At 39.9% G+C, this 15,933-nt stretch overlaps 1 protein-coding gene across 4 annotated transcripts in view; it reads left to right on the forward strand.

Moving 5' to 3' along the window:
- LOC126162800 (tetratricopeptide repeat protein 32-like) overlaps positions 1–15,933 on the forward strand; it is a 59,090-nt gene that overhangs the window by 28,578 nt on the left and 14,579 nt on the right. Inside the window, exon 3 of one of the 4 annotated variants that reach the window (XM_049919527.1) lies at positions 12,666–12,824. The exons of the other annotated variants lie outside the window; for them this stretch is intronic. Coding sequence (XP_049775484.1) covers positions 12,666–12,688 — 23 coding nt within the window. The 3' untranslated portion in view covers positions 12,689–12,824. Of the gene's footprint in view, positions 1–12,665; positions 12,825–15,933 lie in introns of those variants that run through there. 4 annotated transcript variants of the gene reach the window in all.

A 15,933-nucleotide genomic window follows, 5' to 3' on the forward strand; every position in this document is an offset into this window, starting at 1 on the left:
CACGCTGCCCTCCAATACTAAATTGGTGATCCCTTGATGCCTCAGAACATGTCCTACCAACCAATCCCTTCTGGTCAAGTTGTGCCACAAACTCCTCTTCTCCCCAATCCTATTCAGTACCACCTCATTAGTTATGTGATCTACCCATCTAATCTTCAGCATTCTTCTGTAGCACCACATTTCGAAAGCTTCTATTCTCTTCTTGTCCAAACTATTTACCGTCCATGTTTCACTTCCATACATGGCTACACTCCATACAAATACTCTCAGAAACGACTTTCTGACACTTAAATCTATACTCGATGTTAACAAATTCCTCTTCTTCAGAAAAGCTTTCCTTGCCATTGCCAGTCTACATTTTATATCCTCTCTACTTCGACAATCATCAGTTATTTTGCTCCCCAAATAGCCAAAACTCCTTTACTGCTTCAAGTGTCTCATTTCCTAATCTAATTCCCTCAGCATCACCCGATTTAATTCGACTACATTCCATTATCCTCGTTTTGCTTTTGTTGATGTTCATCTTATATCCTCCCTTCAAGACACCATCCATTCCGTTTAACTGCTCTTCCAAGTCCTTTGCTGTCTCTGACAGAATTACAATGTCATCGGCGAACCTCAACGTTTTTATTTCTCCTCCATGGATTTTAATACCTACTCCCAATTTTTCTTTTGTTTCCTTTACTGCTTGCTCAATATACAGATTGAATAACATCGGGGAGAGGCTACAACCCTGTCTTACTCCCTTCCCAACCACTGATTTCCTTTCATGTCCCTTGACTCTTATAACTGCTATCTGGTTTCTGTACAAATTGTAAATAGCCTTTCGCTCCCTGTATTTTACCCCTGCCACCTTTAGAATTTGAAAGAGAGTATTCCAATCAACATTGTCAAAAGCTTTCTCTAAGTCTACAAATGCTAGAAATGTAGGTTTGCCTTTCCTTAATCTTTCTTCTAAGACAAGTCGTAAGGTCAGTACTGCTTCACGTGTTCCAACATTTCTACGGAATCCAAACTGATCTTCCCCGAGGTCGGCTTCTACCAGTTTTTCCATTCGTCTGTAAAGAATTCGCGTTAGTATTTTGCAGCTGTGACTTATTAAACTGATAGTTCGGTAATTTTCACATCTGTCAACACCTGCTTTCTTTGGGATTGGAATTATTATATTCTTCTTGAAGTCTGAGGGTATTTCGCCTGTTTCATACATCTTGCTCACCAGATGGTAGAGTTTTGTCAGGACAGGCTCTCCCAAGGCCGTCAGTAGTTCCAATGGAATGTTGTCTACTCCAGGGGCCTTGTTTCGACCCAGGTCTTTCAGTGCTCTGTCACTCTCTTCACGCAGTATCGTATCTCCCATTTCATCTTCATCTACACCCTCTTCCATTTCTATAATATTGTCCTCAAGTACATCGCCCTTGTATAGACCCTCTATATACTTCTTCCACCTTTCTGCTTTCCCTTCTTTGCTTAGAACTGGGTTTCCATCTGAGATCTTGATGTTCATACAAGTGGTTCTCTTATCTCCAAAGGTCTCTCTAATTTTCCTGTAGGCAGTATCTATCTTACCCCTAGTGAGATAAGCCTCTACATCCTTACATTTGTCCTCTAGCCATCCCTGCTTAGCCATTTTGCACTTCCTGTCGATCTCATTTTTGAGACGTTTGTATTCCTTTTTGCCTGTTTCATTTACTGCATTTTTATATTTTCTCCTTTCATCAATTAAATTCAATATTTCTTCTGTTACCCAAGGATTTCTACTGGCCCTCGTCTTTTTACCTACTTGCTCCTCTGCTGCCTTCACTACTTCATCTCTCAGAGCTACCCATTCTTCTTCTACTGTATTTCTTTCCCCAATTTCTGTCAATTGTTCCCTTATGCTCTCCCTGAAACTCTGTACAACCTCCGGTTTAGACAGTTTATCCAGGTCCCATCTCCTTAAATTCCCACCTTTTTGCAGTTTCTTCAGTTTTAATCTACAGGTCATAAGCAATAGATTGTGGTCAGAGTCCTCATCTGCCCCTGGAAATGTCTTACAATTCAAAACCTGGTTCCTAAATCTCTGTCTTACCATTATATAATCTATCTGATACCTTTTAGTATCTCCAGGGTTCTTCCATGTATACAACCTTCTATCATGATTCTTAAACCAAGTGTTAGCTATGATTAAGTTGTGCTCTGTGCAAAATTCTACCAGGCGGCTTCCTCTTTCATTTCTTAGCCCCAATCCATATTCACCTGCTACGTTTCCTTCTCTCTCTTTTCCTACACTCGAATTCCAGTCACCCATGACTATTAAATTTTCATCTCCCTTCACTAACTGAATAATTTCTTTTATCTCATCATACATTTCATCAATTTCATCATCATCTGCAGAGCTAGTTGGCATATAAACTTGTACTACGGTAGTAGGTGTGGGCTTCGTATCTATCTTGGCCACAATAATGCGTTCACTATGCTGTTTGTAGTAGCTTACCCGCGTTCCTATTTTCCTATTCATTATTAAACCTACTCCTGCATTACCCCTATTTGACTTTGTATTTATAACCCTGTAGTCACCTGACCAGAAGTCATGTTCCTCCTGCCACCGAACTTCACTAATTCCCACTATATCTAACTTTAACATATCCATTGCCCTTTTTAAATTTTCTAACCTACCTGCCCGATTAAGGGATCTGACATTCCACACTCTGATCCATAGAACGCCAGTTTTCTTTCTCCTGATAATGACATCCTCTTGAGGAGTCCCCGCCTGGAGATCCGAATGGGGGACTATTTTACCTCCGGAATATTTTACCCAAGAGGACGCCATCATCATTTAATCATACAGTAAAGCTGCATGCCCTCGGGAAAAATTACGGCTGTAGTTTCCCCTTGCTTTCAGCCGTTCGCAGTACCAGCACAGCAAGGCCGTTTTGGTTATTGTTACAAGGCCAGATCAGTCAATCATCCAGACTGTTGCCCTTGCAACTACTGAAAAGGCTGCTGCCCCTCTTCAGGAACCACACGTTTGTCTGGCCTCTCAACAGATACCCCTCCATTGTGGTTGTACCTATGGTACGGCTATCTGTATCGCTGAGGCACGCAAGCCTCCCCACCAACGGCAAGGTCCATGGTTCATGGGGGGGGGGGGGGGGGGTCAGGTGAATACAGGGTTATAAATACAAAATCAAGTAGGGGTAATGCACGATTAGATTTAATACTGAATAAAAAGATAGAAACACTTGATAGCTACTATGAACAGCATAGTAGTGCTTTATTGTAGCCAAGACAGTTAAGAAGCCCATGCCTACCACAGTAGCACAAGTTTATATGCCAGCTAGCTCCACAGACGACGAAGAGATTGAAGAAATGTATGATGAGATAAAAGAAATTATTCAGATAGTTAAAGGAGACAAAAATTTAATTGTGATGGGGGACTGGAATTTTCTAGTAGAAAAAGGAAGAGAAGGAAAAATAGCAGGTAATGTGGACTGGGGGAAAGGAATGAAAGAGGAAGCCCCGCCTGGTAGAATTTTGCAGTGAACCTAATTTAATCATAGGTAATACTTGGTTCAAGGATCTTGACAGAAGGTTGCATACATGGAAGAGACCTGGAGACACAAGAAGGTTTCAGATTGATTATATAATGGTAAGACAGATATTTCGGAACCAGATTTTAAATTATAAGGCATTTCCAGGGGCAGATGTGGACTCTTGATCACAATTTACTGGTTATGACCTGTAGATTATAATTGAAGGAAACTCCAAAAAGGTAGGAATTTAAGGAGATGGGACCTGGATAAACTGAAAGAACCAGAGGTTGCAGAGAGTTTCAGAGGGAACATTAGGGGACGAGTGACAAGAAAGGGGGGGGGGGGGGGAGGCGGGGGAATAAATACAGTACAAGAAGAATGGGTAGCTTTGAGAGATGAAATAGTGAAGGCAGCAGAGGATCAAGTAGGTAAAAGGATGAGGGGTAGTAGAAATCCTTGGGCAACAAGAGATCTTTGGAGAAAAGAAGACTACCTTTACGAATACCAAGAACACAGATGGAAAACCAGCCCTAGATGGGAAAGCAGAAAGGTGGAAGGAGTATGTAGAGGGTTTGCAGGCAATATTATGGAAATGGAAGTGGACATAGATGAAGATGAGAAAGGGGTTTATGATACTGTGTGAAGAATTTGACAGAGGACTGAAAGACCTGAGTCGAAACAAGGCCTCGGGAGTAGACAACATTCTGTTAGAACTACTGATAGCCTTGGGGGAGCAATCCGTGACAAAACTCTTCCATCTGGTGAGCAAGATATATGAGACAGGTGAAGTATCCTCGGACTTCAAGAAGAATATAATAATTCCAATTTCAAAGAAAGCAGGTGCTGACTGAAGTGAAAATTACCAAGCTATCAGTTTAATACGTCAAGGTTGCAAAATACTAACAGGCATTCTTTACAGAAGAATGGAAAAACTGGTAGAAGCCGACATTTGGAAAGACCAGTTTGTATTCTGGAGAAATTGAGGAACGCACAAGGCAATACTGACTTTACGATTTCTCATGGAAGATAGGTTAAGGAAAGGCAAACCTATGTTTATAGCATTTGTAGGCATATAGAAAGGTTTTGCCAATGTTGACTGGAATATTCTCTTTCAAATTCTAAAGGTGGCAGCAGTAAAGTACAGGGAGTGAAAGGCTGTTAACAATTTGTACAGAAACCACATGGCAGTTATAAGAGTCGAGGGGTATGAAAGGGAAGCAGTGGATGAGAAGGGAGGAGGACAGAGTTATAGCCTATTACCAATGTTATTCAATCTGTATATTGAGCAAGTAGGAAACAAAAGAAAAATGTGGAGCAGGAATTAAAGTTCAGGGAAAAAGAGAGAAGAACTTTAAGGTTTGCCGATGGCATTGTCATCCCATCAGAGGCAGCAAAGCACTTGGAAGACCATGTGAACGGGATGGATAGTGTCCTGAAAGGAGGATATAAGATGTACATCAACAAAAACAAAACAATGATAATGGAATGTAGCAGAATTAAATCAGGTGATACTGAGGAAATTAAACTAGGAAAGGAGACACGTACAGTACTAGATGAGTTTTGGTATTTGGGCAGCAAAATAGCTGATGGTGGTCGGAGTAGTGAGGATATAAAATGTAGACTGACAATGGCAGGAACAGCGTTTCTTTTAAGGGAAATTTGTTAATGTTGAATATAGATTTAAGTGTCAGGAAGTCTTCTCTGAAAGTATTTGCATGGAGTGTAGCCATTTATGGAAGTGAAACACAGGCAATAAACAGTTTAGACAAGAGGAGAATAGAAGGTTTCCAAATGTGGTGCTATAGAAGAATGCTGAAGATTAGCTTTGTAGGTCACTTAAATAATGATGAGGTACTGAATAGAACTGGGTAGAAATGAAATTTGTGGTAAAACAACCTGACTAGAAGAAGGGATCGGTTGGTAGGACGCAATCTCAGTCTTGAAGGATCACAAATTTAGTACTGGAAGGAAGTGTGTGGGGTAAAAATGGTAGAGGGAAGCCAAAAGATCAATACAGTAAGCAGATTCAGAAGGATGTGTGTTAAAAGTACCTGCTCAGAGATGGAGAAGCTTGCACAGGATAAAGTAGCATGGAGAGCTGCATCAAACCAGTCCTTGGACTAAAGAAGACCACTGCCACCACCACCAACAACAACAAATATAAATTTTGTACAAAAACAGATTACTGTATTTTTTAAAAATAAGGTTGATCCTGTCATTGAATTAATCTACTTTTCACACATATACTGACGAATCTTTAGAGGAGAAAAATATTAGTTTTCTTTTTCCATTAAAGCCTCAGTATGTGCTATGTATATCCTCTTTTTGAATCCTATCAAACACTTTTGACAGGGCAAGAAAACACAGATAGGCTGGGTTATTGAACTGTGTGCATTTCTCCAAAGCATTGTAAGAGTGAAAATATCTACTGTGTTCTCGTTTTTCCTGAATCCTTGCTTTTCTATATCATTCTGTATCCTATCTCTGATTACTGATGTTAACAGTTTTAAGGTGGTATCTAAGACTTATCTCCACTTTTATATACTGGAACTGTAATACTTTCCTTCTGTTCTTTTGATATCCTACCTTCCTTCATAATACTGTTAAATAAAGTATTTAACTGTTGACATAATACCCTCTCTCATATTTTATGTGCCATCTGGCCAAGAATATTTTTTATTTTTAAATCTTTTTATTGCAATGCATATTTACTCTGTTGAGAAGACGATTAGGTTGTCATTTTCTGTCTTGTTTCGATTTTCACATTTGTTACATTCTTATACTGTAATTTAAAATAATTTTCCCACTGAATTTTGCTTACACTCGGTGCCTGAATGTGTTAATTAATATCCTCACTTTTGCATTTGGAGCATCTGCCATACTTTCTTTTGTATTCCAGTAAGGTCTTTTTCCATACATTTTGTATACTGCACCCAATAATCCTCTTGTTAATTCCAGTCTTTGTTAGATGTGTGAAGGATGTTATACTGTACCTTATGGGAACAAATTTCACTACAAGAGTCTCAGTGAAAGGTGATTCAGCTTATTGCTACCTTCAGTTATTTTTATGTGTGAACATCCTAATTGATTGACTTAACATATAATCTGTCAGAGTCTCTAGACGTGATCATGTAATCGTCTTCTTCAAACAGTTAGTTTGCACATTACAGTTGTTAAGACACTGGCCTCATATTTGGGAGGATGGGCGATGCTCTGTACAGCCATCTGGATTTCTTATCATCATCATCATGATCATCATCCATCCTTCAAGGATTAGGATGGTGCATGTTTTGAATGCACAGACAAAATCATCCCCATCTGTTCTGAGGTCTTTCAATATATCTTTTTCCCATTTGGCTCATAGTTCCAGATCATCTGGGGAGTTCTGTGATCTAGCATTGTTATGAGGTGCTGTCTCCAGTCTTCACAATATTTTTAAATTTTTCATTCATATTGAAATATTTCATTTTGTTCTAATATCTTCATTTTTAATCATTTCTCTTTTTGTACAGCCCTTCATCTTTCTTAGGAACCTCATTTCTTCAGTTTGAATATCATTTTGTTGTCATTTTTTGGTGGTAGCCCAGTTTTTTCTTCCACAGGATATCACAGGAACCGCCATTATTTTATAGACTTTCATGATGGTCTCTTTTTGTACTTTATGGCCCAATAGTCTGCTAATGGTATCACAGGCAGCTTGGAATTTGTGTATTTTATTTTTAGTATCAGGGTAAAAATCAAAACTTGTAGCACAGCCTACGTAAGAGATTTGTTCTAAAACTTAATTATCCAAAACAGTTTTTGATCTGACTGGATATTTTCCTCAGAAAGCCATTATTTTTGTTGTATTGTTATAAATTTTGAAGCTTTACTTGTTGTAAATTTTGTTCAGCTGGTGGACTGATTTTTGGAGGTCATCTTTATTCTTTTGAATAATAATGTTGTCATCAGCAAACAAAAGTACATTCAGGTGTTCTTCATTCATTATCTTAATTCCTTTGTTTACTTTACATTTATATTGGCATAGAATGAATTCAGTGTAAATATTAAAATGGGTTGGTGATAGTCTGCACCCTTGTCTAATACCTTGGTTAATTATTATGTCATCTAATTGATTCCCACCTGTGTTTATTACAATATGTGCAGTTTTGTAAAGATTTTCACTAATTCTGTTAGGTTATAAGGATATCCACATCCAGACATGATCTTCCACAGGCTATCAAGGCTCACATGGTAAACGTGACCTGATCTAAATCCATTTTGTTGTTCAGGAATAATAGCTTCTGTGATATTCTGTATTTGGTTATTGATTATCTTTGAGTATAGTTTGTAGCCAATGTTTAGGAGACTGAAGATCCTGATTTATGCTTTCGTAAATAAATTCTGGCGAATGCTGGGATGGTCTGTCAGCAAGACCGTGGCCAACCATTGTACTCATGAGTATCATCCTTATATATCTGTAAATTTGAGCTGTTTATTTTCATAGGGTTATGACTACAAATCCTACGTCATTATCAGGAGGTGTCTCCCCCTCCCCCCCCCCCTCCCCCACGGAAAAATAAATAAAAATCTTTGCTTGCAATTGAAATGTTAGCTGCAGTGTTAAGAATAAAATATACATATGTGAGATTTCAAATTTTTTTTTCAGCACATACAGTAAATTTTGTCCACATGCAGGATAGTCACTATATATTTTTTTTAATCAACCGTGACTGGTTCATGTCTGAAAGTGTACAGGTGGCTATAATTTTTACTTCTTTTTTGTTTATGTATGATAATATTGATGCAATTGAAACTGTGACCATTGATGAAAGCAATGTAATCGATCAAGCATAACTTGGTTTGAAATTTTGATTTTGGTACTAGAAGACACATAGAAGTGTTGACATACTAGTGTACCACCCCCATTCTATTTTTATGTAAAGTGGCACCGCAGTTACCATCCAGGCACCTGTGGATGAGACAGTAACTGAAATTGATGGTAGCAAAGTAAAAGCAGGAATGCTTAGAAAACCATATTTAATCCTTGTACCACTGAAATAAGTGTGATACTGAATTTGTAGCAGAGTTAGCCCATCTTTTAACTATAATCTATCACAGATACCTCAAACAAAAGTAGCTGGAAGAAAACATAGGTCTACAAGAAGGGTAGCAGAAACGATCTACAAAACTACACTCAAATATCCTTGATGTCCATTGATTGTAGAATCTTATAACATATTCTGAGCTCAAACATAATGAGGTATCTCAAACGACATCCACAATGCCAAACAACCACTCGAAAACTTAGATAATGTGAACCCAACTCACAGTTTTCTCATGACATCGTGAAAGCTATGGATCAAGGCAGTCAGTACCACACCTATGCTTATTTTCGAAAGTAAGAATGTATGAGGTATCTGGTGAAATTTGTGACTGGACTGAGGATTTCTTGGTAGACAGGATGCAGCATATTATCTTGGACGTGGAGTAATTGACAGATGTAAAAGTAACTTTCTGTGTACCCGAACGAAGAGTGTTGGGTCCCTTGCTGTTTTGTTGTATGTTAATGCCTTGCAGACAATATTAATAGCACCCTCATACTTTTTGCAGATGGTGCAGGTAACTACAATGAAGTAAAACTGAAAAAAGCTGCATAAATATCTAGTCAAACACTGATAAGAATTCAAAATGGTGAAAGATTGGCAATGTGCTTTACATGTTCAGAAACCTAAAATTGCACACTTCACAAAAAGAAAAAAAAACATAGTACCTCTACTACTATAACATAAGTGAGTCACAATTGGAATCGATAACTCATACAAATACCTGGGTGTAATGTTGTAGGGGTATGAAATGAAATGATCACATATAGACAATGTCTTGGGTAAAGCAGATGGTAGACTGGATTATTAGTAGAATACTGGGAAAATGCAATCAGTCTACAAAGGTCATTGCCCCAAATCACTCATGTGACCCATGCTAGGGTATTGCTAAAGTTTGTGGGGCCTGTACCAAATAGGACTAACAGGGGTATTGAGTGTATACAGAGAAGGGCAGCAGAAATGGACACAGGTTTCTTTGATCCATGGGATGGTGTCACAGAGATGCTGAAGAAAATGGGCTGGCAGAGTCTTCAAGATAAAGTATCCTGAGAAACCCAGCTGAAGCAGTTTAAACAACCAGCTTTAAATGATGACTAGCAATACGCTGCTATGTATCACTCCCGTAGGTATCGTGAAGACACAATTAGATTAATTACAGTAAGCATGGAGGCATTTAAACAGTCATTCTTTCCACACTCCATATAACCCCTAATAACTGGTTAAAGCGGAACGTACACTCTGCCAAACACTTCACAGTGGTTTTCAGAGTATAGATGTGTATGCTGTATTTAACAGATTTTAGAAAATAGCTAAATTCCACGAGACTGGAATAGAAGGGAGAACTGATAGAGGTACTCAAGGTACCCTCCGCCACACACCCCGTCAGGTGGCTTGTGGAGTATGGATGTGGATGTAGATATGCCTGTATTTGAAAATACACTCCTGGAAATTGAAATAAGAACACCGTGAATTCATTGTCCCAGGAAGGGGAAACTTTATTGACACATTGCTGGGGTCAGATACATCACATGATCACACTGACAGAACCACAGGCACATAGACACAGGCAACAGAGCATGCACAATGTCGGCACTAGTACAGTGTATATCCACCTTTCGCAGCAATGCAGGCTGCTATTCTCCCATGGAGACGATCGTAGAGATGCTGGATGTAGTCCTGTGGAACGGCTTGCCATGCCATTTCCACCTGGCGCCTCAGTTGGACCAGCGTTCGTGCTGGACGTGCAGACCGCGTGAGACGACGCTTCATCCAGTCCCAAACATGCTCAATGGGGGACAGATCCGGAGATCTTGCTGGCCAGGGTAGTTGACTTACACCTTCTAGAGCACGTTGGGTGGCACGGGATACATGCGGACGTGCATTGTCCTGTTGGAACAGCAAGTTCCCTTGCCGGTCTAGGAATGGTAGAACGATGGGTTCGATGACGGTTTGGATGTACCGTGCACTATTCAGTGTCCCCTCGACGATCACCAGTGGTGTACGGCCAGTGTAGGAGATCGCTCCCCACACCATGATGCCGGGTGTTGGCCCTGTGTGCCTCGGTCGTATGCAGTCCTGATTGTGGCGCTCACCTGCACGGCGCCAAACACACATACGACCATCATTGGCACCAAGGCAGAAGCGACTCTCATCACTGAAGACGACACGTCTCCATTCGTCCCTCCATTCACGCCTGTCGCGACACCACTGGAGGCGGGCTGCACGATGTTGGGGCGTGAGCGGAAGACGGCCTAACGGTGTGCGGGACCGTAGCCCAGCTTCATGGAGACGGTTGCGAATGGTCCTCGCCGATACCCCAGGAGCAACAGTGTCCCTAATTTGCTGGGAAGTGGCGGTGCGGTCCCCTACGGCACTGCGTAGGATCCTACGGTCTTGGCGTGCATCCGTGCGTCGCTGCGGTCCGGTCCCAGGTCGACGGGCACGTGCACCTTCCGCCGACCACTGGCGACAACATCGATGTACTGTGGAGACCTCACGCCCCACGTGTTGAGCAATTCGGCGGTACGTCCACCCGGCCTCCCGCATGCCCACTATACGCCCTCGCTCAAAGTGCGTCAACTGCACATACGGTTCACGTCCACGCTGTCGCGGCATGCTACCAGTGTTAAAGACTGCGATGGAGCTCCGTATGCCACGGCAAACTGGCTGACACTGACGGCGGCGGTGCACAAATGCTGCGCAGCTAGCGCCATTCGACGGCCAACACCGCAGTTCCTGGTGTGTCCGCTGTGCCGTGCGTGTGATCATTGCTTGTACAGCCCTCTCGCAGTATCCGGAGCAAGTATGGTGGGTCTGACACACCGGTGTCAATGTGTTCTTTTTTCCATTTCCAGGAGTGTAGTAACACTACAGGTAGATTATTACTCAACATGTAAGATAGTAAAATTTTTAGATCAGGTGAAGTGTACAAATTTTTTAGATCAAGTGGAGTGTGTAAAATCATCCGTAAGCACTCTGCAAAATATGCAGGTCTACACTTACCTGTGGCTGCTGGATTGTCTGAACAGCTTGTGTTTGGTAGAAGGGGGGAGAGTTATTCAGCTTATGCTAAGCAGCTAACTGGAAAAATCATTGTGATGTACTGTTTGAAGTTCTACATAACACAGAAAGATGAGATTACCAGAAGTATTACAAATAAATACACCACAGAAAACACCTTATATTACATGGACAAACATTACTCGAGTTGCCTCCTATACATAAATAATTTTCACCCATAAATTAATTTATGCATAGGTCTTTGTTACTAGATTATTCCAATGCTAGGAATAAATTTATTATTGTAATGTAGAAATTTGCTTTCGTGTAGAATGTGTACATAATGTCTTTTTAATTGTAAATTATGTGTATACTGTCTAATAATTTTAGTTGACCTTGAGTTAATTTATCATTTTTAAGAAGCTTAAAAGCAGATCTTGAACAAATAAAACATGTTGCAGAACATCAAGAATAATGCATTTTCTTATTTAGTTATGTTATGCTATGAACTGACTGAGAACTCAGTATAAAGAATATTACTGTTCAAGGGAAAATACTTACTTCACAAAATTGGCTGCTTTTTTCCATTTATACTCTACATCACTGTTTCTTCCCTCTACAGTAACTGCAGTTGAAATATGCAAATAGATGTAACTGGTTATGTGTGAAGATATAGATTTATTTGTATAATGACTTTAAATATCTAGATGTTTTCGTCAATGAAGCCCCCTGCTGATTTCCTTTGCCATCTTTGTCCAAATTATCTATTCTTCACTATTAAGGCCTTGTTGGCAACAGGGCATTAACACATTGACTGCCATGAGGCTGCAGGCAGACACAGCAGTGTCTCACACACAGTGTCATTTGCCTAGCCCTGCTGGTGAAATATCGATCACTATGTGTGTGTGAAAAGTTTAATATACCTTCATGTGTAGAACTGTGAAAACTGTTTGCACAACGTACATTCTGGAAGAGTGAACTACACACAATTTGCTAATAAAGGTTTTAGACAGTCAACAATCCGTAGAAAGTGTTGCGAACAAGTGTATGTCTGTACCTTCTTTTTCAGGTTCCTGTTATACTGTACATTAATCAGAGTTTCTCAACACATTTTGTGCAAGAATATTGGACTTATGTCTAAAGTTTGAGAAGTGTATGATGTCTGTAAAAAATTTAAAAAATAACCATTATGTTCAGTTTTGAGCCAAGATTGTAACTTGGTGTTTCACATGCAAATAAAAAATATTAATAAAATGATTGTACATCTTTTGTTTTTGTGGAGGATGTTCTACACCTACGATTGCTCTGCAATTCACAGTTAAGTGCCTGACAAAGGGTTCATCGAACCACCTTCAAGCTATTTCTCTACAGTTCCACTCGCAAACGGCACATGGGAAAAACGAGCACTTAATTCATTCTGTGCGAGCTCTGATTTCTCTTATTTTATCATGATGATCATTTCTCCTTATGTATGAGCCACCAAAAGAATATTTTTGCAATTTTAGGAGAAAGTTGGATCACGAGAAGATCCTGCCACAACAAAAAACGCTTTTGTTTAATGTTTGCTGCACCAATTCAGGTATCGTATCAATGGCACACACTCTCCTACTTCGCAGTAATACAAAGTGAAAACCCCTTCATTGAACTTTTTCAATATCCTTTGTCAGTCCGATCTGATGTGGATCTCACACCAGACAGCAGTGCTCCAGAAAAAGGCAGACAAGTGTGGTGTAAGGACTCTCTTTCGTAGATCTGTTGCACACTCTAAGTGTTCTGTGAATAAATCAGTCTTTGGTTTGCTTTAACCACAACATTGTGATTGTTCCAATTTTAGTTATTCATAATAGTAATCCCTAAGTTTTTAGTTGAATTTACAGCATCTAGATATGAGTGATTTATTGTGTAACCAAAATTTATCGGATTTCTTTTAGTACTCATGTAGGTGACTTCACACTTTTCATTAATTAGTCAGTTGCCACATTTTGCACCTTACAGGTCTCTTGTCTAAATCATTATGCAATTGGTTTTGATCATATGATAACTTTATAAGATGGTAAACACCACCATGTGCAAACAATCTAAGAGGACTGCTCAGATTGTCTCCTGTGTGGTTTATGTAGACCAGGAACAGCAGAGAGCCTGTAACACTTTGTTGGCAAACATCAAATATTACTTCTGTTTTGCTCAATGACTTTCCATCAGTTACTATGAACTGTGACCTTTCTGACAGGAAATCATGAATCTTTTCATACAACTGAGGCAATACTCCACAGGCACACAATTTGATTAGAAGATGCTTAATGAGGAACAGTGTTGGAAAGCCATCTAAAAATATGAAATCAATTTGACATCCCCTGTTGCTAACATTAATTACTTTGGGAGAATACGGAGCAGTTGTGTTACACAAGAATGATAGTTTCTGAAACCATGCTGACATTTGTCAGTAAATAGTTTTCATTGAATAATTTATAATGTTTGAACACAATATATGCTCCAAAATCCTACTGCAAATTGACATTAGTTATATGGGTCTGTAATTCAGTAGATTACTCCTATTTCCCTTCTTGGGTATTGGTGTGACTAGTGTGATTTTCCAGTCTTCTGGTGCAGATGTTTTGAAGAGTGAGAGGTTGTATGTGATTGCTAAGTACGGGGCTATTGTATCAGTATATTCTGAAAGGAACCTGACTGGTGTACGGTTTGCATTGGAGGCCTTGCCTTTCATTTGTGGTTTTCGCTGCTTTGCTACACCGAGGATATCTACTTCTAAGTTACTAATGTTGGCAATTGTTCTAGATTCAAATTCTGTAATATTTACTTTGTCTTCTTTCGTGAAGCAATTTCGGAAAACCGAGTTTAGTAACTCTGATTTAGTGGCACAGTCATCACGCAGTGAAGGTATTGATTGTGTGTTGCTGCTGGTGTACTTAACAGATGACCAGAATCTCTTTGGTTTTCTGTCAGATTTCGAAACAAGAGTTTGATTGTGGAAACTATTAAAAGCATCTTACATTGAAGTTCACACTACATTTCGAGCTCCTGCAAAACTTTGGCCAATCTTGGGGAGTTTGTGTTCTTTTAAATTTTACATGCTTCCCTCGTTGCTTCTGCAACTGTGTTCTGACCTGTTTTATGTGCCATTATCAGTTTGTGTGGTATATCTCCCAACTTCTGTCAGTACTGTTTGTTTGCATTCAAACCACAGCTGGTCCACGCTTACACATTCAGATCGGAATGTGTGGAAACTGTCTAGCAGAATTTTTATCCGCTTTTTCATAAGCATGTGCTTTGCATTTATTTATGGTGGGTTTGCATATTGCACTATTCAGTCTCACTACAACTGTGTTGTGGGTGCTAATCCCTGTGGCTGTCTTGATGCTCCCTATTTGCTCAGGACATCTGTTGCGAAGAGGTCAACAATGGTATTGCAATCATGTACACTTTGAATGGACTTTTAGAATTGTTCAAAATAATAATACAAGAAACGATTCAGTAGAATTTTGGACAGCCGTTTTATGCCTATTGCTGGCTTTAAACATATATTTTTGCCAACATATTGAGGGTACATTGAAGTCATCTTTATTGGTCTCATACAGGTACGATTTTATGTACGTAGACTGAAGCAGCGAGTGAAAATTCCCGACCTTGGTACAAATTGCCACTTGCCGCTTCAGTCTATATAGATAGAACCAGTTATTAATTTACTCTATTTGTCAAATATAACCTCTACCCACACTAACTCACAGAAACTATCTACTTCAGTTTCAGTACAACGTAAACTACTTCTGACAGCAAAAGTACTCCACTACCAACTGTATTTCATCTATCTGTTCTTAACATGGTTAAGTCCTTTGAAAAAATTTTGGCTGAACTTATTTCCGGCTTTAGCCAGCTTTACATACCTATAACGACTTGAGCTTCAGTGCTCTGGTTCTGTCTCAGCACAATTTACAACTACGGTATCTATTGCTGCTAGGTCTACCTTCCTGTATTTGCCCTACATTCTTTCACACTGGTGTCCTTTCTGTAGTTTCTTGAGATACTCTAACCTAAAAAAGAGAGAGAGAGAGAGAGAGAGAGAGAGAGAGAGAGAGAGAGCGCCCTCCACACAGTCTTCACTACCAGTGTAGCCGTTTCTTGTGTGTAGTCTACCCCTGACCCATTACACGGAATCCGGAAACCCATCATATGATGGTACAAGTCGAGGAATGTGCATACTATGTGGCAGCAGAGTCACCTGAGCCTCTGATTGAGGCCCCCCACTCTGCTGTATATCACAGGACAACAGTCAGTTCTGTCGATGGTGCTGCAGATGGTGAGCTCCCTTCATCTTGCAA

This window comes from Schistocerca cancellata, chromosome 2 (genome assembly GCF_023864275.1).
Source record: "Schistocerca cancellata isolate TAMUIC-IGC-003103 chromosome 2, iqSchCanc2.1, whole genome shotgun sequence".
Classification (NCBI taxonomy): Eukaryota; Metazoa; Arthropoda; class Insecta; order Orthoptera; family Acrididae; genus Schistocerca; species Schistocerca cancellata.